The sequence below is a fragment of the Scyliorhinus torazame genome, chromosome 18 (genome assembly GCF_047496885.1).
Source record: "Scyliorhinus torazame isolate Kashiwa2021f chromosome 18, sScyTor2.1, whole genome shotgun sequence".
NCBI classification, from domain to species: domain Eukaryota; kingdom Metazoa; phylum Chordata; class Chondrichthyes; order Carcharhiniformes; family Scyliorhinidae; genus Scyliorhinus; species Scyliorhinus torazame.
The window spans coordinates 29,468,848-29,494,361 of NC_092724.1; the positions used below are offsets into that span (position 1 = coordinate 29,468,848).

Consider the following 25,514-nt stretch of genomic DNA (forward strand, 5'->3'; position numbering starts at 1 on the left):
AGGTCTAGAACCATTTATCTCAGTGAGTGGGAGGTGGGGGCGGGTGCGTGCTGTGTTCACGTTTGGATTGGCAGTTTTAGAGGTTATTAAAGAATTGTCTGTCTTTGATTTTGCAAGTGAGTAAACAGTTCTTTGTTTTTACAACAGATTAGCCATTTGAGGCAATTTACATTTTTTTGAATAGGTTTTTATCAAGCAGAGTTTTTTCAGTATTAAGTGTCTTTGAATATGTCAGTTCTATTAGATTGTTAAACCTTTCCTAAATGTCCAATTAAAATGCTTCCTGAGGTTTTCCCATTTTGGATACTGGATGGGTAGGTATGTAGGATACATGGAGTGGCATTGGGGACATGAAGTGGCATTGAGGGCTATGGAGTGACATTAGGGAAATCAAGAAACATAGAGGGGACTCCCCCACGACCATTCCCCCCCTCCCCAAGGATCGCAGCCATTGGGCCCCCCCAATGGGTCTTTCTTAACCCCCCAACCCCCCTTCTTGCCAGCATCAGGCCGTCACCCCCAATCGCCAGTGCCAGTTCCCCCCACTGCAGGTGAGCGACACCCACTAAGGGGTCACCAGCTGCCCCACCCCCCTTCATGCTCCAATTTCATGCCTAGCTCCCTTCATGCCTCCTTCATACCCTGCCCCCTTAAAAAGCTCTGACCCCCTTCAGGCCCGAACCCTCAGGTGCCACCCATTCAGGCCCCACCCTTCAGGCCCCATCTCCATCACTGGCACTGCCAGGGTGCGACCACCTGGGGGCCCCAATGGTGTTCAAGTCCTCCAACTCCCCCCCCCCCCGTTGTGGTCTATAGTGGTGGAGCCATCGGGGGGGGACAGGCTGTGGGTGAGTGAATAGTGGAAGCCTGGAGTATCTGGCTTCAAACAATCCCGACATATTTAAATGCTGATTTAAATATGCTAATCTGGTTCATGCCATTATGTCACCTGCAGAAGGTCGGGAGCATCGTGCACTGGTTGGCGCCTGGCGCGAACCCCATTTAGGAGCTCACCTGCTGTTATCCAGGCAGAGCGGGACATGCGCCAGTCGCACAATGGCCAGGGAATCGTCCCCTGGGAAGTCATTTGATTTTCCCACGGATGGCCCTGGTCCTGATACCTAGAGGTATAAGTAGTGATGCAGTTTTACATCATTGACTTGTACATACACTCCCTTGATACTCAGAAAATGAAAGCTGTAATCCCCACCCTTCAATAACTCTCTTTATGGAGATTTACAAATGCACATTTTAGCACTCCCCGCAGCGTTGGACCAGTTTCCAGAATTGCACAAGTTGAAAGAAAATGATAGGACTGCTTCAGGTCAAACCAATTATATTATAAACCACACACCGTAAAACAGAAATTTAAAGTGACTGCTTCAAACAATTTCTTTGTTGCTGATTATTTCCTGAAGGCTGGCGATGAGGAGTAAAATCAACCACCTGTAGTACACTATATTATTTTTAAAATAACCTGCTGCTGAGATTACAAAACACATGCATTTCATCTGATACCTGATCACAAGCAGAGTGCACTCGCTAAAGGTATTGGGCGCAATCGCACAGCCTCGTCACGCCCGACTCAGTGACACAGTGAGGCCATTAAATCATGCAAGAGACCTCTCGTAAAATTTACGACGCTCGGACGTCTTGCGAGATCTCATTAGATCTCGAAAAACGTCACGATCTGGAATTTGCCCTCGCTGGGTGAAATCCAGATGAACATATTTCAGTGAGACATTTGGCTCATTTAAATATGTCACCACCTGATACTCCTGAGGCCCGGGAACAGAAACCCGTGCCTGGGAGACCATGCCATAGCTGGTCCACACAAATGTGGAAAAGGCGTAACATCACCTGGGAGGTCGCTCAGGCCATCAAAGGGTCCCTGAGTAATTGGACACTGGGTAGGGTGGCACCCTGGCATTCCTGCTGCCTCCCAGGCACCTTGGCACTGTCAACCTGGTGCCTTGGCAGTGCCAGCCAGGCACCCTGCCAGTGTGTCTGGGTGGCACTGCTCGGCTGGCAGGGGCACTGCCAGAGTGTCAGGCTAGCACTGTCAAGGTGCTTGGTGCCAGGTTGTCCATGCCAGGGATCGGGCCCTACCTGATGGGATAAAGGGGCTGGTGGGCCCCCTAACAAGTATGCTGAGGCAGAGGGGGGGGGGGGGGGGGGGTGTCCAGAGGTGTGGTCTGGTGTCCAAGGGGGGTTGCGAGATCAGGGTGGCTTTAAAAATGGCGCCCGACTTCTTTCTGCACTGACGAGCTGAGTTCAGGAAATGAGGTAAGTGCAGTCGCGTTGGGGTGTTCCCAACTGAGGCCAAAAATAACAAGAGTCCCATTTGATAGAGGGAAAGACCACACTATACGCATCCAAAATGGGACTCTTTTTTTGGGCGTTAAATCGTGCCCGAATTTTTATTCTTTAACTAAGGAAATGTTCTAATTTCCTACAACGCATCATCTACAAACTCCAGAAAGATCACACTTGTGCATATATCGGCAGCATGTCAAATGTAGGTTGTGTCTCATTCATGTCAGTGATAAACTGTTCATACTTCACGATTAGACACACCCCTTTTCTTCCCCTGCTTATCAAAGGCACTAGACGTGTGAATCATGACTCTTCCAGCACGAACACAGCTTATCTCGCATCCAAGGATTGGAAATTCTTGGTATACAAACTATACTACAGAGGCAAGGGTGAACTGTACAATATTGTGGTAGAAGTGACTTGTTATTGGTTATGTGCTGTGTATTGTACAGTATTATTGTTTACATATACAACAAGCTAGATATTGTAAAGGGAAAAAGAACGGTAGGGATTCTTTTGCTACTTTGAATATATTTAAAAGCCAGCGATCTTGTTTTTTTTCATAAGTTTCAAAAATACTTCAACCCCTCAATAGACTGGGCTGTTTATTAACTGTGCTCTACTATAGGACTTCCGCTTGTGACCATGGAGTGATTGGTCACATAAAGGTCTGATCCTGTTCAAAGTCACAGAAAAGGGCTCTTTTCACCCAGATCCGGGTGGAATTTTGATGAAAAGGCGTAGGTGAATGTTAGAGGAGTAGTTTACCCCTGGAATGGTATGTCTTCTGATCACCGGACCCGGCAGAAAACAGCAGGAGGTTTGGCTGGAAAGTTGAAACAGTCTTGTGCTTCACAGTCAGTCTCTTCCAGCATGCAGGCGGGGGAGGAGCAAGCTGTATGACCCCAGATACAGGAAGTGATGACTTTTATCAAGGAGGAATTCCATAAACAGAGGAAAGAAATTCATGAGGATCATGCAAAGGCCATTGCAGAAGCTGTGGCACCCCTGAAGAGTACTTTGGAGCGGATGGAGAGGTGTTTGGAGGTGCACGGGTCACAGATTCGGGAGATTGAAGGAGTGATCTCGGACCACAGCGATCGTGTGGTGGCTCTGGAGGCGGAGGTGGGGCTCCTAGGAGACCTTTGTAAAACGTTGAGGGCAAAGGTGGAGGAGCAGGAGAATGCCTCAAGAAGGCAGAACCTGCGAATAGTGGGTCTGCCTGAAGGAGTGAAAGGTGTGAGTGCCACGAGGTACGTCTCGAAGATGCTGGAGGGGCTGGTGGTAGAAGGGGTGCTAGATAAGGCCCCTGAAGTGGACCGAGCACATGGGTCTCTGAGGCGAATGCCTGGAGCTGGGGAGCCGCTGCGGGTGGTTATCGTGAGACTCCATAAATTTGTGGAGAAAGAGAGAATTCTATGGTGGGCCAGGGAGAAGTGTAGCTGCGACTGGGAGGGAAATAACATCCGGATTTATCAGGACATCGGAGCCGAGTTGCCAAAACGGCAGGCAAGTTTCAACAAGGCCAAGGCGGAGCTGTAACGGCGGCAGATCAGGTTTGGGGTGCTCTACCTGGCGAAATTATGGGTGACATTTGGAGGCCGGGAGTATTATTTCGAGACCCCAGAAGCGGCCGAAGACTTCATTAAGGAGCATAAACTGGGGGAGAACTGAGTGGGCAATGCTTGGGAACCAGGGTGCTCGCACTATGTAATGGTCAGGAGCATGTTTGAAGTGGGTGTAGGGACTGGGGGATTTTCGCCTTTTTTTGTGGGGGGAGAGGCTTTCTGTTCAATGTTGAGAATGTAAGGAGTTGTAGGGGTGAAAGGTTTATGTGGGGATGGATGTTCCCATCCCCCCCCTCCTGTGGGACTGTTTGTGTTTAACATCTGTTTGTTTGCTTTTGGAGAAGGCTACCTGGAGTTCAGGAGAAGTCCTTGTTTGGGTGGGGGAGGGTAAGGCCAGCAGGAGGCCTTCTTCTCTCAGTTGAGGAGTGATAAGGTGCGGTTGGCGATTAGGGATTATGTGGAGTTCAATCAGAGTGGGGAGGTGTCGGCGGGCATTATTTGGGAAGCACTGAAGGCAGTGGTCCGGGGAGAAATTATCTCATTTACGGTTCGTGTGAATAAGGAAAGGAGGGCGGAACATGACCTTCCAGTGAGCGAGATAGTGGAGGTGGACAGGGAATATTCGAGGGTGCCCACCGTGGAGGGATTGACAAGGAGGAAAATGTTGCAGGGGCAATTTGACAGGCTGACAACGGGGAGGGCGGTAGGGCAACTGCGTGGGGCAAGAGGGGTGCAATACGAGTATGGGGAGAAGGCGAGCCGCATGCTGGTGCACCAGCTGCGGAGGCAGGCTGCGTCCAGGGAAATATTGAAGATCCGGACTGGGGCTGGGGATGTGGTGTCAGAGCCAGGGAAGATAAATGAGGCATTTAGAGAGTATTACCAGGGACTTTATGAGGCAGACCCAGGAGGAGAGGAGGGGGACATGGGGTGGTTTCTGGACGAGCTGGAATTTCCCCAGGTGGAGGAAGCAAAGAGGCAGGCGTTGGAGGAGCCCCTGGGGCGGAGGGAGGTGCTGGATAGTATCAGCGGTATGATGTCGGGGAAGGCCCCTGGGCCGGATGGGTACCCGGCAGAATTTTATAAGGATTTTCGGCGGACCTGGCACCACATCTGTTGGGGCCGTTTAATGAAGCACTGGAGAAGGGGGAGTTGCCAGAGATGATGAAGCAGGCAGTAATCACACTAATCCCCCAAAAAGGGAAGGATCCAGTGGAATGTGGGTCGTATAGACTCATATCACTATTGAACACGGATGTGAAAGTATTGGCTAAGTTGTTGGTGGGAGGATTGTGTCCCGGGGGTGGTTGCAGAAGATGAAACAGGCTTCGTGAAGGGCAGGCAGCTCGCAAGTAATATAAGACGGCTGTTGAATGTGGTGATGAATCCCGAGAGCTCTGGTACCGGAGGTGGTGGTGTCCATGGACGCGGAGAAAACATTTGATCGGGTGGAGTGTTCAAAGTTTTGGGAAGGTTTGGGTTTGGGCCGAGATTTGTGGCATGAGTGCGGTTGCTGTATGTGGCGCCAAGAGCGAGGGTGAGAACAAATGATATGAGCTCACAAAACTTTGACTTACACAGGGGTATGAGGCAGGGGTGCCCGCTGTCGGCGCTGCTGTTTGCGCTGGCAATGGCTCTCAGGGGATCGGCAGAGTGGCAGGGGATAATGAGGGGACAGACGGAGCATCAGCTGTTGGTCTATGCCGATGACCTCTTGCTGTATGTTTCGGATCCGCTGGAGAGTATGGGAAGGATTATGGGCCTGTTGGGGAGGTTTGGAGGGTTCTCGGGATACAAGCTGAATGTAGGGAAAAGCGAGGTATTCCCGGTGAATGAGCTGGCACAGCGGGCTAATTTAGGGGGGATGCCATTTACGGTACCGAGGGATAGATTTAGGTACTTGGGGATTCAGGTAGCGAGGGAATGGACGGGGCTCCATAAGTGGAACTTAACGAAGCTGGTGGAGGAGGCCAGGGAGGATCTTAAGAGGTGGGATACACTGCACTTAACATTGGCAGGAGGGTCCAAGTGGTGAAAATAAATATTCTGCCGAGGTTCTTGTTTATCATTCAGGCTCTCCCGATCTTTATACCAAAGGCCTTTTTTCGGAAAGTGGACACAATCATCTCTGACTTTGTATGGGCGGGGAAGGTGCCGAGGGTGGAGAGGACCCTGCTACAGAGGCAGAGGCAGCAGGGGGGGTTGGCATTACCAAACTTGCTTCGTTATTATTGGGCGGCGAATGTGGACAAGGTGCGGCGGTGGTGGGAAGGAGAAGGGGTAGAGTGGGTTAGGATTTAGGACAAATCTTGTAAGGGGTCTAGTTTGAGGGCTATGGTGATGGCAGCATTGCCAATGGCTCTGAGTAGATATTCAGGGAGCCCAGTGGTGCAGTCCACGGTTAAGATATGAATCAGCTGTGGAGGCATTTTAAGGTGGAAGGGATGTCGGTGTTAACGCCGCTATGTGAGAATCATGGGTTTGAGCCGGCAGTGATGGATAGTGTATACAGGAGGTGGAGGGAAGTGGGGCTGGTCAAGGTGAGGGATTTGTATTTGGAGGAAGGGTTTGCCAGTCTGGAGGAGCAAAGGGAGAGGGTAGAGCTTCCGAGGGGTAGTGAGATCAGGTATCTACAGGTTAGGGACTTTGCATGAAAGGTCTGGAAGGGGTTCCCTAGATTGCCGGGATACACCCTGCTGGAGCGACTGCTGCTTTCGGATGTGGAAGGGGAGGGAAAAATTGGGGATATATGTAAGTGGCTGGGGGAGGAGGGAGGCGAGTGGGTGGTGAAGATCAAGGAGAAATGGGAAGCAAAGTTGGGAATGGATATCAATTGGGGAGTATGGAGTGAGGCATTGCGAAGGGTAAACGGGACCTCTTCTTGTGCAAGGATGAGCCTGATACAGTTTAAGGTGGTGCACAGGGTGCATATGACTCGGGCGAGAATGCGTGGGTTCTTTCAGGGGGTAGCAGATGAGTGTGAGAGGTGTGGCCGGGGCCCAGCGAATCATGCGCACATGTTTTGGGGTTGTGAAAAATTGGGAAGATTCTGGGTGGGAGTGTTCGCGGTCTTAGCCAGGATAGTGGAGGCGGGAGTGGACCCGGACCCTTTGGTGGCGATATTTGGGGTTTCAGAGAAGCCGGAGCTCATGGAGAGGAGGAAGGCCGATGTCTTGGCCTTCGCCTCTCTGATTGCACGGCGACAAATTTTGCTGGAGTGGCCACCGGGGGTAGCAGCATGGTTGGGTGACCTATACGACTTCCTGCGGTTAGAGAAGATAAAGTATGAGTTAAGGGGAGTTTGAGAAAAGGTGGGGGATGTTTGTGACCGGGTTTGAGGAGCTGTTCATCGCAGAGGGGTGTGGGGGTGTGGGGGGGGGGGGGGGTTTGATTGGGAGGGGGGGTGAAAAAGGGGAAAAGTCTATACAAACTGTGTAGTTGATTGTTGGGAAGAATGTGTCCCGGGGTGTTTATTTGCTGTAACCTACTTTGATACAAGTTTGAATAAAATGCGTTTTTTTTAAAAAGAGAAAAAAACGATGATAAAACAAATATTTGCAACTCATTTCTTTCTTATTTTGTATGACAGAACTAGAGAGGTCAATGATAAAAGATTGTACACTTTGCCTCTTTAATGTGTGGTGGTGTTTGCTATAATTGGCAGAAGCAATATTGAAAACTATCCTTTTGACAAAAAATAATTGCATGTCACCATTTGAAGAGACAGCTTTTGCACTACAGTCAGAAGAGGCGGGGCGGCATGTAGTGAAGTGGTTAGCACTGGCACTACAGCGCTGAGGACCCGGGTTCGAATCTTAGCCCTGGGTCACTGTCCGTGTGGAGTTTGCACATTCTCCCCATGTCTGCGTGGGTTTCACCCTCACAACCCAAAGATGTGCTGGTTAGGTGGATTGGCCACGCTAAATTGCCCCTTAATTGGAAAAGAAAAATGATTGGGTACTCCAAATTTATATAAAAAAAGAAGAGGCAAATGTTTTGCTTCCCACAGAGAAAAATGCTCCTCTGGGATATGTACAATGTCTTCTATGCTCCAGATTTCCTTATACCTCAATAATCAGGCTTGCTTGCTAGTAAATAATTCAGATTTGCTGCAGAAAGCAACCAATCTTATAACTACTAAGGAGGATTTTTTTTGCAATTAAACAATACTCAGGACAGTCTTTAGTTTCCATTTTCAATAGTTACATAAGAAAATAAAAGTAGCTGATTTTTCCTCCTCTCCTTCATTACTAGCTTGTACACACTGCAATCTCTTTAACAATGGTAAAACAGCAGACTGAACCATTCGCAGGGAAGTTTATCCTTATCCCCACACAATGCCCACCTGTTATTCCTCCCCCACCTCGCCATAAACAGTAGATGAGAGTAATTTTCAACAGATATGATCAGTCTAACAATTGAAGGCACTTGTTACACCAGATTGAATTGCATCAGGTAGCGCTTGTGTGTCGAAGTCCTTGTTGCAACAAGGCATATTAAATGACATCACATCATTCATGGTACCAGAACTCTATGAACTATATGGAGGACCTCCAAAATTCAGGAGGACCCTTGACGTATGCCCTTCTGCACCTAATTGTATGCACCTTCAGTGGAGTGGACTGGAAGGAGGAGGCCAGGATGCAATCATGCACCAGCAACTGAATAGGATGACTTCAACGTGCATTCAATGACATTCTGATGTGTATTGATTTTCCTGGTGCATTGTGATGGCTTCAATGGTTATACCGAAGTCAGCATCTGTCCCAGTGGCTGACCATCCACTTAGCGCAGTTCAGTTGCTAAGGTACCACTTCTGGATTTGAATAGTGCTTTATTCCTCACCATTTGTGACAATTTCTATATTCAAGAAAGTGTGATGTCTATATGTCCTCATGTGTTGCCTAATAACTGTACTCATAATACCACAGGATAAACAGCTATAATAGTTTGAAAAAAGAACACCTTATAATCTCTATTTTATGCCTTAGTGGATTATAGGTATCAAAACCTCTTTCACCCACTCACCATTCTTCATATAGTACCTATTGATCTACTGTCCACATACTAATAATGTCGATGAGCGAGAATACAACATTTTATTTTTTATTAGTGACACAAATAGACAAGATTATGTTCATCTATGTATGACCTTCCCCCTTTTATTTGTCAGTGAGCAATGACATGGCAAGTACTTTGGATCTTTGCAAGGATTGGTGATTGGTTTATCAAGGGCTTTATCATGCCATGTGAAGGGTGAGTTATATGTCAATCACTGTGTTGGAGAGGGTTAATGAAAAGGAGAGTATGAAACAGATAGGATTTAGAAATTTACACTTATTGATACAGTAGACCAGATTCCTGACCAGACCCAGGAAAATCTGGAGGCAGTCAGGAAGGTAATGTGCACTTTTAATGAGGCTGATGAACAAATACATTTATCTGAGAGAGCAAATGGAAATTATAGCATAGAGCAAACATATAGATCTAAAGACCAAATGCGTAGTACCCAGTAATCATATTTGTAGGTAATGCGGTAGTATTTTTCAATAATGAAAAACCACTAACTTTGCAAAATCCCACAATATTGTAAATTGTCAACGATCCTCTCAAGCGTTTCTTTCAAACTTATTTCAAAACTTGACTGAAATCCTATAGGATGTATTACAGAAACCTATAAGAATCCTTTGGGCCCCATTGGTTTGTTTGCGACGGGGTAAAATACAAAAAAAAACAATTTCTTATTATATCATTATAATCTCAGTCTGGTCTGGGCAACAATATAATTGATTGGACCGACAGGACTGGTTATTTAAGCAAACCAGACCAATGTGAACATCTGCCGTACCTTTCGTCTCTACCGTGGAGGATTTTAAATCCTGTCGGCCCACTCTTCCGGCTGGAGGATCAGCATACAGTGTGAGTAGTCATGTACAGGAGGAAGGATGAGAAGAGGGAAAAAAAATTAGTGACAGAAAAGTTTAGCTTGTACATAAAATAAAAGGTTGTATTCGCATTCAGAGAACACACTAGAGGAAACAACCATTTAACCTTTAAATTCCTTCAAGAATGCCAAACCGTTTATCTTACACAATGAAAACTTGCCTAGCACACTGCTGGTAAACAGCATTTCAGGTCACTTTTAAACGCAATCTGTACATCAACCTTCACTTAAATGTAGGTGCCTTAATTGAAGGAGCAAGCAAAGGTCCAAGTGACACACTCCCTATGGCCAATATAAATAAATTCAGTTGATAGTGTACAAGGAAATTATAGAAAATTCTACATTTCAAATTCTTAACAATTAAACTGTTTCTTCTATATTTCCTAACTTGATGTATTCAAAGTTAATTTTGGAAATAAAGCAAGCCTTCATCATGATAGCCTGGTTCCACAAGATATATGTAATCTAGGTTTACCTTCAAATTAAAATGACTCATATTGCTCAGGCTTTTGATTTAAGGGTCATTATATTTTCCCCTGTCTACTGGAGAAATTTCAACTCTTCTTTCAATGCTTGGTAATTGTTTTTGCTATGTTTGATGATTCCTCTCTCTCTCTCTCTCTCTCTCTTTCTCGCACACCAGTCCCTGCCCCAGACCCCTTATGAAACAAAACCAAAGGATTCTCCAAAGCAAGAATTCAACCACAAATGTTCACGTTTTCGAAGAGGGCTAACTAAGATCAAGATATTTTGGGGTTAATGTGCTTACTGTCAGTGCAGGTACAGACAGAAAGCACATTCTCTTTGAATTTCAGGTACAGTACAACTAAACCTAAATGATAACGTAGGTGAGCTGAAAGACCACTTTTTCTTATGGACAGTTTTGCTGAAATTTTAAGCAAAATGCAGTTGGCCAATACAGAATTTGACCACATAAATTTTCTTTGTGGAAAAAAACAGTGTACTCCTAAATAGATTAAATTCACAGTCTCTGATGAGGCATCTAGGAGATTTCAGAGGGAAGGAGGGGAAATTGAAGATTGAGTACGCTGTTCCTGCACATTTCTTAATAATCACATCAACAGCAACATGCATCAAAACCTTCGGTTGGGGAAACATGTGGGAGAAGGAGGTGATGATGGAGATCTTCTCTGTGCATTGTGTGCATTAAAATCATAAACTTGTAATAGTTTAAAATGTTGTTGCACACAGTGCAGAGAGAAAGTAATCTTCCTTTATTGAAGAGCAATACATTAGATAAAGGAACCTGCAAAGGTCGGAGATTAACCATTTGTCAAATGAAACTGACTTGGTCCAACAGACCATACAAATGTAACACTGTCAGGCACCCACCTAACTGTTTTTATCTTATGAAGGAGGTAAATAATCACAAGGAAAACCTCAGTGATTATTCTCCCATTCAAGGCAATTCAGCAAAAACGTGGAGAGCATCAATTAAGTGTTATCACAGACACTAATAAATCATGAACAATTTTATGATATTGGCCCAAACTACTCCACATTGTATTTTATCCCTACAGCCTTCAATCACTTTCACAATAGGTTACCGATTCAACTTCTTTATAAATGAACTAATGACACAATCTCCTTTTGGTAAAAAAAAATTTTACAGATCGCCCATTTTGTGGACAAGTTTCTGTTAATCTACATAGCTGGAAATTACACTCAACAATGTGATCTGATGACCATACAATATATTCCCACAACTGTACATTTTTCTCACTGTTACTTAAAAGAAGCACTCATTTATTCTAAACGTCTCAATAACAGGAGGAAGTTCTTATTCTTTAATCAAATTGATGTACACAAATGTGCCTTCAATTATTTTATTGTCTGCAGCTTACCAACATTTTGACCCTCTTATGGACTGACCTCAATAACACTACACCCCTGTATGCTTCATCCAATGCCGGTGCTTACATAGTTACATTGTGTACCTTGTGTTGCCCTATTATGTATTTTCTTTTATTTCCTTTTTCTTTTCATGTACTTAATCATCTGTTGAGCTGCCCACAGAAAAATACTTTTCACTATACCTCGGTACATGTGACAATAAACAAATCCAGTCCAATTTTCTAGACATATGTAATATCCTCTTTCCAACTCTTTTCTTCATTGAGAACAAGTCCAATTCTATCAGTTTATTTCTGTGTTGTATTTGAGTACTAATGTCATCCTTGATGCTCTCTGAACCTTCTTTAGCACATCAAAATCCTTAGAAAGGTGAACTACTGTCCACCTCTCACTAACCACTTCTTCATTCTACAGAGATTGAACTGGTAATAGAATGGAACATGGTTTCTTCTTTTTCCTGCAGTGTTTATTGACCAATTATTAGACAGGCAAAATGCTTATCATGGATATATTTTTCAAAACATATATTTATAAAATGGTTATAAAATATCACTCCTTCTCCAGATGAGTTATAGAATAATACTTTGGAAGTGAGTACTCTGAACAAAGTAGATTGGATTGAGAATTAAACAGAAGGTGATGCGGCCAGGAGTAATTTTTCCAAGCATAAGGATCCACAAGTAACCCCTCATGAAGAGAGTGGAGAGGCCTTTGTGTTCAAAAGGTTACATAGCGAGGTGAATTACACTACACTGCTGTAAGCCTATCAACAAGGCCACCCAAGATCAAATGTCAGTTTGCAATGAAATACAAACTTGGACTTCTTCTCGAGAATGTGCTACATTCTGTATCACTGAAGTAGCTCAGTTGAGGAGTGATACCCATCGGAATCATTGCTCCGTTTGGACCTAGAAGAATGGCCAAGGACTGAGAGGAACTCTGGGATAGGGTGGAAAAGTTGGAAGGGTGAAATTACAAAAGTTAAATTATAAAAATAAAATAAATCTGAATGAAATTTGCAAGTCAACAACAAAACTCACATAGAAAGAAAATGTTATATTTTACATCTCTAAATTTAATGAATAAATTTCTCTTTCCAGGACAGATGTGATCTTTCAGCTCAACTATAATTATAATTTATATTTAGTCACCCTATGAACAGTATCACAGTATTTATAATAAACATAGTTTTAAAGTTTTGACAAGATGTTTTAATTTGCAGATATCACTAAAGTCAAAATGAAAGATACCGGTGTACAGTCCACTCCATTTAAGAGTAAGTTTATATCCCACTTGTATATGCAGGCGATAAAGGTTAGTGAAGGTGGACACACTTTCTATGACTGTATATCTGTCAGCTGGGTACGGGAATCTACTGTGCATAATTTTTATCATTGTTCCAATATGAATGTTGGAGTTTCGCAACACTGCTTTTCTCAATGTAGCGTCTCACTTTAACAACTCGCTGTCCATTAACAGATCGATAGTCAGTCAAGATGCCATATTTTGAAGCACAGATGAGAATTCTTACTTATTTGGAGTTTGGAATCTGATTTGGATTTGTATCTCAGTTTTCAAACACTCCACGTTTGAAACGTAACAAACGACACGTGGGGTTTGAGCAGAGCTTCCACTAACCACACGAGAAACAGACAACTTGCATGGGCAGCTACCCAAAGGCCACCAGTGAAACTGACAGAATGGCTAACCATCCTTAATAATACCAAGGAGGCTGACGTGATGTGTGCCCAGCCATTGTCAATAGCACCAGGAATGTTGCCAGATTAGATGGTCAAACATTGTGACCAATAATACCAAAGGGGTTCAGATATTGGCTGGCTAATGAACGACAAAACCACCAGGGATAGTAACATATTTGATGGGCAACTATGTTAAATAAAGGGCAGCACGGTGGCACAGTGGGTTAGCCCTGCAGCCTCACGGCGCCGAGGTCCCAGGTTCGATCCCGGCTCTGGGTCACTGACCGTGTGGAGTTTGCACATTCTCCCCGTGTTTGCGTGGGTTTCGCCCCCACAAGCCAAAGATGTGCAGGCTAGGTGGATTGGCCACGCTAAATTGCCCCTTAATTGGAAAAAATGAATTGGGTACTCTAAATTTCCAAAAAAAATCTATGCTCATTAATAATATCAGGGAGACTAAAGCTTTGAATGGACAGCCATTATCAACATCATCAGGGAGGCCAGCACATTACCATGTTGGATAGAAAACCATTTCCAATTTCACAACCAAAATGGACTTACTGGCTGGACAACTGTTCTCCACAGCACCTGGGAAATACATGGAATGCACAATCATCCCAAAATGCCTACGGAAACCGACAATTTCACATCAATAGCTACCCACAACACCGCCATAGAACTTTAAAAAAATAAATTTAGTGTCCCCTATTCTCTTTTTCCAAATTAAGGGGCAATTTAGTGTGGCCAATCCACCAACCCTGCACATCTTTGGGTTGTGGGGGTGAGACCCACACAGACACGGGGAGAATGTGCAAACTCCACACGGACAGTGACCCGGGGCCGGGATCGAACCTGGGTACTTGGCGCCGTGAGGCAGCAGTGCTAATCACTGCGTCACTGTGTCGCCCCACCGCCATAGAATGTAACAGTCAAATGGCATTAATGCTAAACTCCCTGTAAAAGCTTGAATAGCTAACCTAGGAGTTCCGTGACACATCACTAAAATGCACTTGCTGGGGGGGTGGGGGGAACAATATAAGTAAGGTTCATTTTACCCTTTGAACTGAGCAGATTCGGGAGGGAGGCGATATTCGAAAATAATCGCAAAAGTAAAACTGGAAAAATTAAACAGCATCGAATGAGATGGGTTCCGTATTCTGAATCAGACGCTCCAACAATCACTCCTATTCCCTCAAAATAAACATGTACAATATTCTGACTACTGTGGCAGATTGAATAAATTCTCACAGGCTATCTTTTAAAAACATAATTTCCTGTCTTTCGGCACTGCAGTATCAGGGAGAAACAGAGCTTGCAGTTTGTTTCAGTGCAGCGCTAATAATATTCACCATAAATTTGCTAGGTGGGTTTTAACATGGCAAATTCCCCTAATTTAAATGAACTGGCCTAAACCAGGTCAAAATCTGATTTTTGCATACAATTCCAATTTGGATTCCAAATCTATTGTGAGCTCATGCCTCCTTCTAAGTTCTCTACAGAGAGAATGGTATTGCCAATTCCTTTTATGAAATTTAGACCATTAAGTATCATGATATCTGTTTAAATGTGTTTGAATCTCGTAATTACCCTGTAATTTCTAATAATATTATTGGGGGCTGATTTTATGGAGTTACTGAGCCCAAGTCAATGAGGAAGCTAAATTCAGCTACAATGAAAAAGACACAATTGTGGAGGCTGCTTGGGTTAATAACTGTTGTCCAGAGACTGTTAGTTTGAGATGTGGTTAAAGCAACAGCTGAAACGGCTTTTGGAAGCCCGGGCAACTGTTTATCAAAGCAGACCTGCTAAACAAGTAAAGGATTGCAAAGTGAGAAAATCCAGGTTTCCTGAGCAGGTGTTAGATTACTGACCGGAAGTTTCTGAGACTGTGAATTCAACAGCTACCATACCCACATCAGCCCTCCATCTCACCCAGCCACAAGTAATAAATGCAGCGTCAAAGAACAATAGGAGCTGACCATCAGGGGGGAAAAGATGTCCAACCTTAGCTACTTTACATCATCACCATGATCTCATCAAATGGTGGAACAGGCTCGAAGGGCCGAATGGACTACTCCTGCTCCTGTCTTCTGTTCCTGTGTTCCAATGCCCGAAACACAAAAATTGGCCCTGCTAACAATTTAACCAATCAATACTACAATAAAAGAGTAAAAATAGGCGATCTGCTATAATAAAAGCAGGCCAAGGAAAGCTTCGTTTAAATGGGGCGTTTGACTTGTTTTCAATAACTGCTATTAAAAATGTTCTTTGATAAGCTGTGTACACAGCAAGAAACTTTTTACAGCCAGAGAAAATAAAAAAAAGCTTGCATTTATATAGTGCCCTCAAGATATCTCAAAGCAACTTACAGTCAATGAAGCAATTTTTGAAATGTTGTAATGTAGGAACTGTGGAGGCCAATTTGCACACAACAAGGCCCCACAAACAGTAATGACTGAATACTCTGATTTTGTGATGTTGGTTCAGGAAAAAGTGTTGGCCAGGTCACTGAGAACGCTCTCATTTTTGGAAATGTACCTGTGGGGTCTTTTACAACTATTTGAAAGGGAGTTGGTTGAAACCCTCATGTGAAAATCCAAAATATAAAGTAAGAAACGTACGTCAACAAATCATAGAATGCAAATGCCCCTGGAGCTGCAAGGTAATGTCACTATTCTATGTACATTAATCCCCTTTTATACAGCTTTTCGATTGGAGACAAAGGCGCTCCGTACTTGTTGTTAAAGATTCACACTAGTGATAGTCCACAGCAAGTTAAAATCCTGACTCCTTTTGAAGAAGACAAATCTTCCTTGTTAGACCATAACCTGGAATATTTAGAGCAGTTCTGGGCATCACATCTTAGGAAGGATATGTTGGACTTAAAAGGAATGCAGTGTAGATTTACCAGAATGATATCTGAACCCGTAGGGTTTAAATGCAGCTAAAGATTAAACAAACTAGGGTTGTGTTCCCTGGACTTTAGAAGCTTAAAGGATGATTTGATTGAAGTTTTCAAGATATTAGGGGGAACCAATGGAGAGAAACTGTTTCTGCTGGTTGGGAGACTAGGATTCGAGGTCATAATCTAAAAATTAGAGTGGGGTCGAAGTTTGGAACTCTCGTCCGCAAATGGCAATTGATACTCTGATCAATTGTTGAACTGAAATTGATAGATTTTTGTTAACCAAAGCTGTTAAAGTATATGGGGCAAAGACAAGTATATGGAGTTAGGTCACAGATCAGTCACAATCTCATTGAATGGCAGAACAAGGTCATGAGGCTAACTGGATTACGTTTCCTGTGTTCCCATCATTGGTTAAGAACATCAAAAGAAAGGACTGCTGAAGCTACAACTCTACTCTCAACCCAGGGCAAGTGTCCTAAATTTATGTCATGTAATAGTATCCTACTGAAAGCCTGTTTCATATTGGGGTGGATTGGCACTGAATCGGGATTCCCGGGACTTCTGATTTTTGGGACTGGATTTTAAGGGTGCGGGCTGATTCAGGGCAAAAGCCTGCAGCCTGCACTCCCGACCTGGTTGGCTCCATTGCAGGAATAGCCGTGTCTTAGCCCACTGCAATTTTCATGGAGTTGGGCCAGGTTTTCACGGATTTATGTTTCACAGCACCTCAAAGGTGTCTTGAACTGTAGTTTGCATGAGGTAGCCTTTTAAAAGGTAAATTCAAAATATTCTTCTCATGCATCCCCCATCCCCCATTCTACGGTATGCCTCTCCAAACAACCCCTCATGAACCCTCATGCCCCTATGCCAAGGTATTATCCTCCACCCACACACACACCATGGCCCCTCATTAATCCTTTGTCAAGCTATGCCCCTTCACCCATCTCCAATGGCCCTTGTGAACTCTATGCCAAGCTGTGGCGCTTCCATGTGCATTGATCTAATGGATGTGTGGGTTCTCAGCCAAGAATCCATGATGAGGCTTGGTTGAGAGCCAGACATCCATTAGTCTTAAAATACCTGAACCCCTGAGAAGACATTGCTTGGTTGGCAACTTTGACTCTCTGATCTCTGCTGTCAGTTGCACAATGCTTATTTACACACGGTTGATGTTTCTGCTTCAAGTGCTTGCAGTTGCAGCGATTGAAACTTTAAAGGGTTTGGATGATTGACACTTTTATTGCAATCTAATGCAAGGAATTTTTTTAACTTAGTAGAAAGTTGTGAATGAATGGCTATTTTTAAAGATTTCTTTTGCACAATTGTGTTGTCACTATAGGGTTCACTGAGACTACACAGTGTACAGTGGGTCATTAGACATGGAACTGCCACAGCTTGAGGGGCCAAAGGGATTATTGTGGGTACATGTCTTGGCATGCAATCATGAGGGATCATGGGGATAGGTGGGAATCATGAGGTGGCATGGATGGGACATGGGAAGTGTGAGTGTGTGTGTGGGGGGTAGAATCTGTGGGGGGTGAGAGTTGGAAGTCTTTTGTATTTTTACTCTAACTGGAATGAAGTCTCACAGCACAAATGCAGGCCTTTTAAACAGCCCACCTAGGCACTCGGCCGCCCCTGAGGCTGCCTCCAAACTTCTTTCCAGGTCGGTTGGCTCAACGGCAGCCCACACCACCAACCCCAAACCCTGCTCCCCCACATCCCCGCACCATGATGAAAATCCCACCTTCATGGGTACTTCCTTCTGAAGGCGAGCTGGCTGAGTTGTGCTACCCACCTCAAGAATGAACTTTGAGGGCATTGAATTGAAGCAGTATTGCCCAAAAGGGCTGAATATCTTTCTTATTTTTGTGGGAAAGAAGCAGAGTGGGATTTTCACCTGCCCCTCTCATCCTCAAAGCAAGGCACAATCCTGGTGGGTCTCCAGCCCCGAAGAAGGAGCCTTTGGGGCAACAGAGGGAAATCAGACAGTGCTATCGTGTGACGCATGGTGCAGCATCCAAAGAGGTGAAGAGGGCACTGAAACGGCTGTGAGCCCTGAAGACAAATTTTGGATGAGGTTGTAGCAAACCTTAATGGAGATCTTAAAGTAGATCTTTGGAGGAAGAGGAAGCCATTACTTGTTTCTCTTCGGCCATCTTGACATTTTGGAAGCTCCCTGTTGCCATCCCAAAAGCTACCATCAGGTTTCTCCTGGCTGTCCCAGAGAGTGTGAGGTTGGCAGGAAAATCTACCAGGAACAAAGGCCCTCTCGGCCTGCTCACATTTACAAGTAGTGGAAGGGATGGCCAACAATGGGTCTGGGGGTGGAATTATGATTAGGGAGAATAGATGGTAGGAGATTTCATCTCTCAATTTTCTGCCACCATATTCTAAACATAGAAACATAGAAAATATAAGCAGGAGTAGGCCATTTGGCCCTTCAACCTGTTCTATGCTGTAACATAATCATGACTGACCCCCTATCTCAACGCCATACTCCAGCACTTCCCCCCCTACCCTTTGACACTTTTAGAGTCTAGAAATCTATATATTTCCTTCCTCAATATATCCAGTGATTTGGCCTCCACAGCCTTCTGTGGTAGAAAATTCCACAGGTTCACCACCCTCTGAACGAAGAGGTTTCTCCTCATCTCCGTCTTAAATGGCCGAACCATATTATGAGACTGTGACTCCTTGTTCTAGACTCCCCCCGCCAGGGGGAACATCATTCCTGCATTCAGTCTGTCCAGCCTGTCAGAATTTTATGTTTCAATTAAATCCCTCTCATTCTTCAAAATTCCAGTCAATATTGGCCCAGTCAACCCAAACTTTCCTCATATGCCAACCCTGCCATCCCAGGAATCAGCCTGGCGGGCTTTTGACAACTCCCTCTCTGGCAAGTCTATCTTTTCTTACTTAAGGAGACCAAGACTGCACACAATACTCCAGGCGTGGCCACATCAGCTACCCAATTTCAAGAAGAAAATCTCAGTATCCCATGCAATGAAAGTACAGTACGTGAAGCGTTTAAACATGTTGTTTTATCTGCTCGTTTTGGATGAATGGACAGCCACCATAGTCAGCATCTTCAAGTAAACCAACAATTCTTGGCATTCTGCATTACAGACACCTGACAAGTACCAGCACTACACATGTAGATGGCAACATAATTTGGTCCTGGGGACTTTGTAAATGTGGATTGAAGAAGTTGTGTAGCTGCAGGCCTTTCTTTTTTTGCGAAGTTTCTTGAATTAGTTCCAGGTGCACTAGTTCCCGTGCTGAATTACTGGTTTGCTTGCTAACTTTTAAAAACTTTTTTAACATCTGGTTCTGCTGTGAGCAGATTGGTTGAGCTGGGCAACAAAGTGCAACTTGTTTTGAGGGGAAACTAATATAGTCAGCGACAATTAATCAGATGACCAGAGTACAGAGATTATTCTGAGAAATTCTCACCCGGGTTAGAGATATTAAAAGTCATTGCTTTATGGTTCCAATGACATGTTTGATAGTCCTGGCTGCATGATGAGCTTCATTGTATCTGTGCTTAACTTTGCCATGATTGCCACAAGGGTGGCGTGAACCATTACCACACAGGGTAGCCCTGGAGCCAACCTTCCCTTTCAAATAAGAATGCCACCAATGATGCTTTAAGCTAGTTCACATAAGAGCTCACATGAAAGCAGGTATTCACTTGGTATGATTCTAGACAAGTGGCCACATCCCAACTGGAAATGGTGAAAACCAAATCCTTTACCATCCATAGAGCATAGAGGTCTGAGTGGTGTCATTTCTCTTGACCTCTAAGAAAGCCAACAAATCTTTGGGAGGAATTTCACGGCAGGGGCGTAAAATGTGGTGAGCCATTCAAAAGTCCATTCACTTTGGCAGGAGCGGAAAATCCTGTTGGCGGGAGTGGTCGTATAATTCTGCCCTTTAAATAATGTTCTCAGGTTGCTGCTGTTGATCATTGTGAAACTAATCAAACTGTGGACCCGGTTGATCTGTATCTATGATATTCTGCAGAAAATTCAACTTATTTAGATGGGCCACATTTCCTACATGGATCACGATTGAATCACCGAGCAGATCTTCTGTGGGTAACAGTCACAGGGCAAATGACATCAAGTGGCCAGTACAAACGATACATGGGTACCCTAAAATAAAATATCCTTACAAACTTCTGCACTGTAGATCGCCTCTCCTGAGAAAACACCAAAGACAATTGGAGAGAAGCACTGGAATTTGGTTCAGCCTGTTTCGAGGACCATCAATGGCAAACTTGTAACATCCAACATGGCCAGAGGAAGGCCAGAGGGGGTGCAACTGCAGAGGTTCCTCCAAGCACCAACAATGACAACATGGACTGTGGTTCTGCGGATATCCATGCTAATCTCACATTGGTATCTTCAGTCATGAGAGGACCAGCAGAAGACGATGAGTTCACTTAGATCTTGAATAACTCGGATAACACAGAACCCATCACTATGGCCTCTTTGATGAATCTGAGAAGAGCGAGATGGCTGACACTGGACATGGTCCCAGTACTAGCTTGGAAGGAGCTGGATGAATACAAATTGAAAGGTATGATTTTATTAGCCCTTGGCAATGCCACATAGACATTGGGCACAATCTAATGGCCTCACCCACCCAACTCGTTAACACGATGAAGCCACTAAATCTCTTGAGCGACCTCATTAGATTTCACGAGGCGTTCCGAGTGTCATTAATTTTGTGAGAGATCTCTTCCGAGAATTACGACACTCGGAACACCTAGCAAGATGTAATTAGATCTCGCAAGATGTCACGATCTGGATCTCACATAGCGAGATCGAGATCCAGATTAACCTATTTAAATGAGTCATTATGCTCATTTAAATATGTCTACACTGGATTTTCCCAAAGCCTAGGAACTAATGTCTTCACTTGCGAGACCTCACCATGGCACCATTTAGCACTGGTCCACACAAACGTGGACCAGGGATAACGGAACCTGGGGGAGGGATCTCCTAGGCCTTTGGCTGCCCCCAGCTTGTTGGTCTCTGGGCGGGGTGGTACCCTGGCATTCCTGCTGACATCTGGGCACCTTGGCACTTCCAGCCTGACACCTTGGCACTGCCACCCAAAGTGCCTCCCAGGAACTGCCAGAGTGCCCAGGAAGCACTGCTGGCAGAGGACCGGGGTGGCAGGCTGGCAGTGCCAAGGTGGCTGGGTGACAGGTTGCCCATATTAGGGATCGGGCCCAGGGGTGCCCTGCCCTCAAGAGGTGGGGTGAAGGGGTGGGGGGCTTAAGAATCCCCTAAGAGACACATTGGAGAAGGGGGGAGGGGGGCTGGTCTGGAGGTCTCTGGAGGGGCAAGGTCGAGAGAAGGAGGTGACATTTAAAAATGGCGCCCCCATCTGTGAGTCATCTTTCTGCACTGATGAGCTGAGCTTGCTGTGCAGGAAATTAGGTAAGTGCAGTCTGGGCGGGACATTCCTCGCAGAGGCCAAAAAACCAGAAGTGTCCCGTTAGATAGCGGGGTCGTTCTTGGCACTGCAGACACTGAGAAACACCCTGTTTACGCACCAAAACAGGACTCTGTTTTTGTACGTTAAATCGTGTCCATTAAAAATTTCTCATTTGTCTGTGTACCACCTGACGCCGTAGGTGACTTCTTCTCGCTTCACCTGGGCCCCCTCTGCTAAATGCATTGATTGTGGAACACCAAATCCAATTACCTCCTTGACAAAAAGCGTAGGTTTCAGATGAAGTAAACAGCAGCTCATCTTACCATCAACAGTGAACAGCCTCTACAACAACACTTATAGTTTGCAAGGGAAATATCTTAACACTGGAATAAGACACTGCTTCCGAAGTACAGTGTCAGCAGTAAGAGGACCAATTAACCTCATGTGCCTTCACTGTTGTACTCCACTGAACCCACTGTCCCTGACTAGCAAGTGGGCTGCAATATGGGAAGAATGTAATGCAGGTTACTCTCAAAATTACTGCTCAGTAATTATTGAGTAGCACAGACCTACAGGTTCATGGTAACAATCACTTCCAGGTAACTGTATTTATACCCTCATATTGTTAGGCTCAGTAACTCCTCAGTAACAGTTACTCCTCAGACATAAATATTCACCATCAGCAACACTTTTCTCTTGCTTTAATACTGCCTAACAAGACAGGTTCTATGCATTGTGTAGTCCAGCTAAGTGTATAATTTGTTTTTGAAAAGAAAAATCGGCTATACACTTAAAGGGAATGTGCGGCACAGTTTATAATTTTTATATATATATATAAATACATGGGGGAGCATTCTATCGTGTCAATTGCGAATTAAGGACTTTGCTTTATACAACGTCTGGGAAATTCAGACTCATCAGTACCTGAGGATGTGCTTTACAACACCAGTGGCAACTCCTGAAGACTTCTTTGCATTGCGAGACCGTGTAGACACTGTATGAGGAGGACAAATTTCAGGTGACAGAAGAAATATAGATGGAGCCAAAGTAAATGCCCTAACAGTTGATTATTGCTGTGCCATTGCATTTTACAGCACTGTGGGTAAATGCTATTCCAAGTAAATGATACAATATATTAATCAAGCACTGATGAATTCGAAAGCATGCATTTATTGTGACTTGCAATACAACAAGAATTGTTTTGGTAGAAAGTGAAGCCAAGAGTTGCGGGGAATCAAAAGTGGAAAATCTATTGCTAGGTAGTGATGGTTAAACAAATATACATTTGGGCCCACTTACTATTCATTTCACAGTTTGTTGTAGATTCTTTCTTGATGAAATGTTCGCACTTATTTTCCAGTGCTCCCAACGGGAAATTCCGATTCGGTATTTTGAAGATTTTAAATGCTAGGTGAACTATTAACTCATTTTGCCTCTCTCAAGTCTTCACAACTCTTCTTTGTCCTGACCATATTCGCTTGACTTCATGTCTAACCAATTTAAGTTAGGCTGATAATAAATGTTGACTCAAAAGCAAACAAAATTCCATTTTCTACACACCAAATAGCAGCAATGTGCAGCCTTATTCAATCACTGGCAAAAGTTATATGTACCATCGGCTGTTTGTACTTCTTTCATTCCCTTGTTTACTGTGCCTTTTCAATAATGTCCACTCACAATTTATCTTTACCCTCTATCATTCTCAATCAGGACAATTTGGAAGATCTAAAATTTGGATTTAAGATTCTTGTCTACTTGGTAGCATTTCCTTCCCAGAGGATGCCAACACTGCAGCTTGTGTATTGCTTTTCAATGACAGTGCAATATTCCACCAAGGTGCTTATACAGCAGGGATTATTCACACGTCATTTCCAATTGCCACTCTGAAAGTAAGCAAGTTCACCCAAATCTAAGTAGCAAAATGGTGGGTAGAGAGCAATGACAAATAGAAATCTGGCAAAAATACAATCATATGGCAGATGAATGTTATTTAGTAACAGCTATCATGCTCCACACTCTTAACAGTTTTCTTTCCAAATCCTCTGTTCCCAAGTCGTCTCAAAATCTTCATCTACAACACCGTCAGTCACTTGTACTATCTTCTTCCCTATACCCTTTCTTTTCCCTTTTGTAAAGCACTTTGGGATGCTTGGCTTCATAACAATCACAATAAAATGTGACTTTGTTCTTAACTACAGTAATGTATTTGCAAAGGAAAATGGGTGATCTTCAGAGGAGTACTGTTTCTATCAGAAAGTAATTAACCAACTTATTTTGCTGCAGGTGAAAATCTAGACATTATACTAGTTTCACAAACATTGCATGCAAGAGAGGTGAATACTCACCTCAACACTATGACAGTGGATGGTTTTACGTTTGCTACTGCAGTAAAATCATGAAAACACACTTTATACATGTTCACAATTTCCCTAGAATTAACAAATGGAAAGAAAGGCAACTTTCCTCACTGTCTTGCTTTCTGCTTGGTAAAGTAACAGAAAAGGTTATTAAATGGTTTTACATCACAGAGGCACACAGGAATACTATTGTTACCAGCAAGGAAACAAACTGCTAACAAAATAACATCACGCCTGTTCATTTCCACATTCTGTTAAGCACAAGTACTGAGGATTTCAGGATTCCAAAGATGTTCATTCAATTTGTGATTGCAAAAGGTCAAAGAAGGTTTGAGTAATGGGTCTGTTTTTTTATAACCAGGCTCCCTGAATTACAAATTGGGTGTGAACATATGATAATATTTTTGAAAAGGCTTGATGTAGATTTGCTCAGTGAAAAACTGTGTAAATAAATATTTTTCGGGGGGATCAACTTGCTACCAAAATGTTAGAGGAATGCTGAACTTTAAAATGCGCGGCTACTGACAGTGAATTTTCATTACTAGCAGTGAAAAGCTAGCAGCCAAACGTGCCAAACTTGGCATGATGGTCATTTTAAAGCTTTGCGCTGCTAATGAGCTGTCTAAAACAGTATAAGTTTCAATGGTTGCTGAGTAAGAGGTGGGTAAACGTTAGGGGATGCGAGGTGGGGCTATTAGGGATGGGTGGGGATTGAAGCAGGGTAACAGACACAGCAGTGTTCAAAGAAGCAAATTTGGCAACCAGATGCCTATCACATGCTGACAGCTTCAATGATGAAAACACAAAGAGGCGCCGGGTGGGAAAGACACCACTCCATGTCAACCGAGAAAACTAGCCAAAGTTGATAATTATCGATCATTTGAAAAAAAAACACAGAACTGATATTGTCTCAAGAAGCTACCAATTGAAGTATAGCTCTGACACACGAAAACAAGTACAGTTAAGCCGTTCTGGAAAAAGTGATCTCCAAAAAAAGATTTTTGTTCGCTAGTTGGTAAGACATTGCTTGAAGTGAACCTAAAACTGAATATAAATTAATACAATGTAAATTATTCAAACATTTCAGCCTCTTAACAGAAGTATTGATACTGAAAGTACATCTCTTCCTCTGAGAATAAAGTGATCAGCATTTAGTGTTAACACCAAGGTTCTATTTAGATACATTTTCTAACACATGAACCAAATACACTGAGTCCAAAAATCAAGTCCATTGTCTTCAGCATTCAGTACTGTGATTATTATTTCCGCAGTCTCAGATCTTTCAAGGGCTCGTCCATCCTTGGCAGTTAACACTCAGTTATGCATCAATTGCTATTCTTTGGCTAGTGGCCTTCGCAGTAGAGGCCCCAAAACCTCCCCAGACACTCCCATTAA

The 25,514-nt window shown here is 43.9% G+C and overlaps 1 protein-coding gene across 3 annotated transcripts in view; it reads right to left on the reverse strand.

Annotated features, from left to right (window-relative positions):
* Positions 1-25,514, reverse strand: part of LOC140395091 (hepatocyte nuclear factor 6-like) — a 129,410-nt gene that overhangs the window by 49,308 nt on the left and 54,588 nt on the right. Inside the window, exons 2-3 of one of the 3 annotated variants that reach the window (XM_072482484.1) lie at positions 22,687-22,756; positions 9,733-9,783 (exon numbers count right to left, since the gene is read on the reverse strand). The exons of 1 other annotated variant lie outside the window; for it this stretch is intronic. In XM_072482484.1, the coding sequence (XP_072338585.1) occupies positions 9,733-9,783; positions 22,687-22,756 (121 nt within the window). The remainder of the gene's footprint in view (positions 1-9,732; positions 9,784-22,686; positions 22,757-25,514) is intronic. One more of the 3 variants, XM_072482481.1, reaches the window with a different exon arrangement.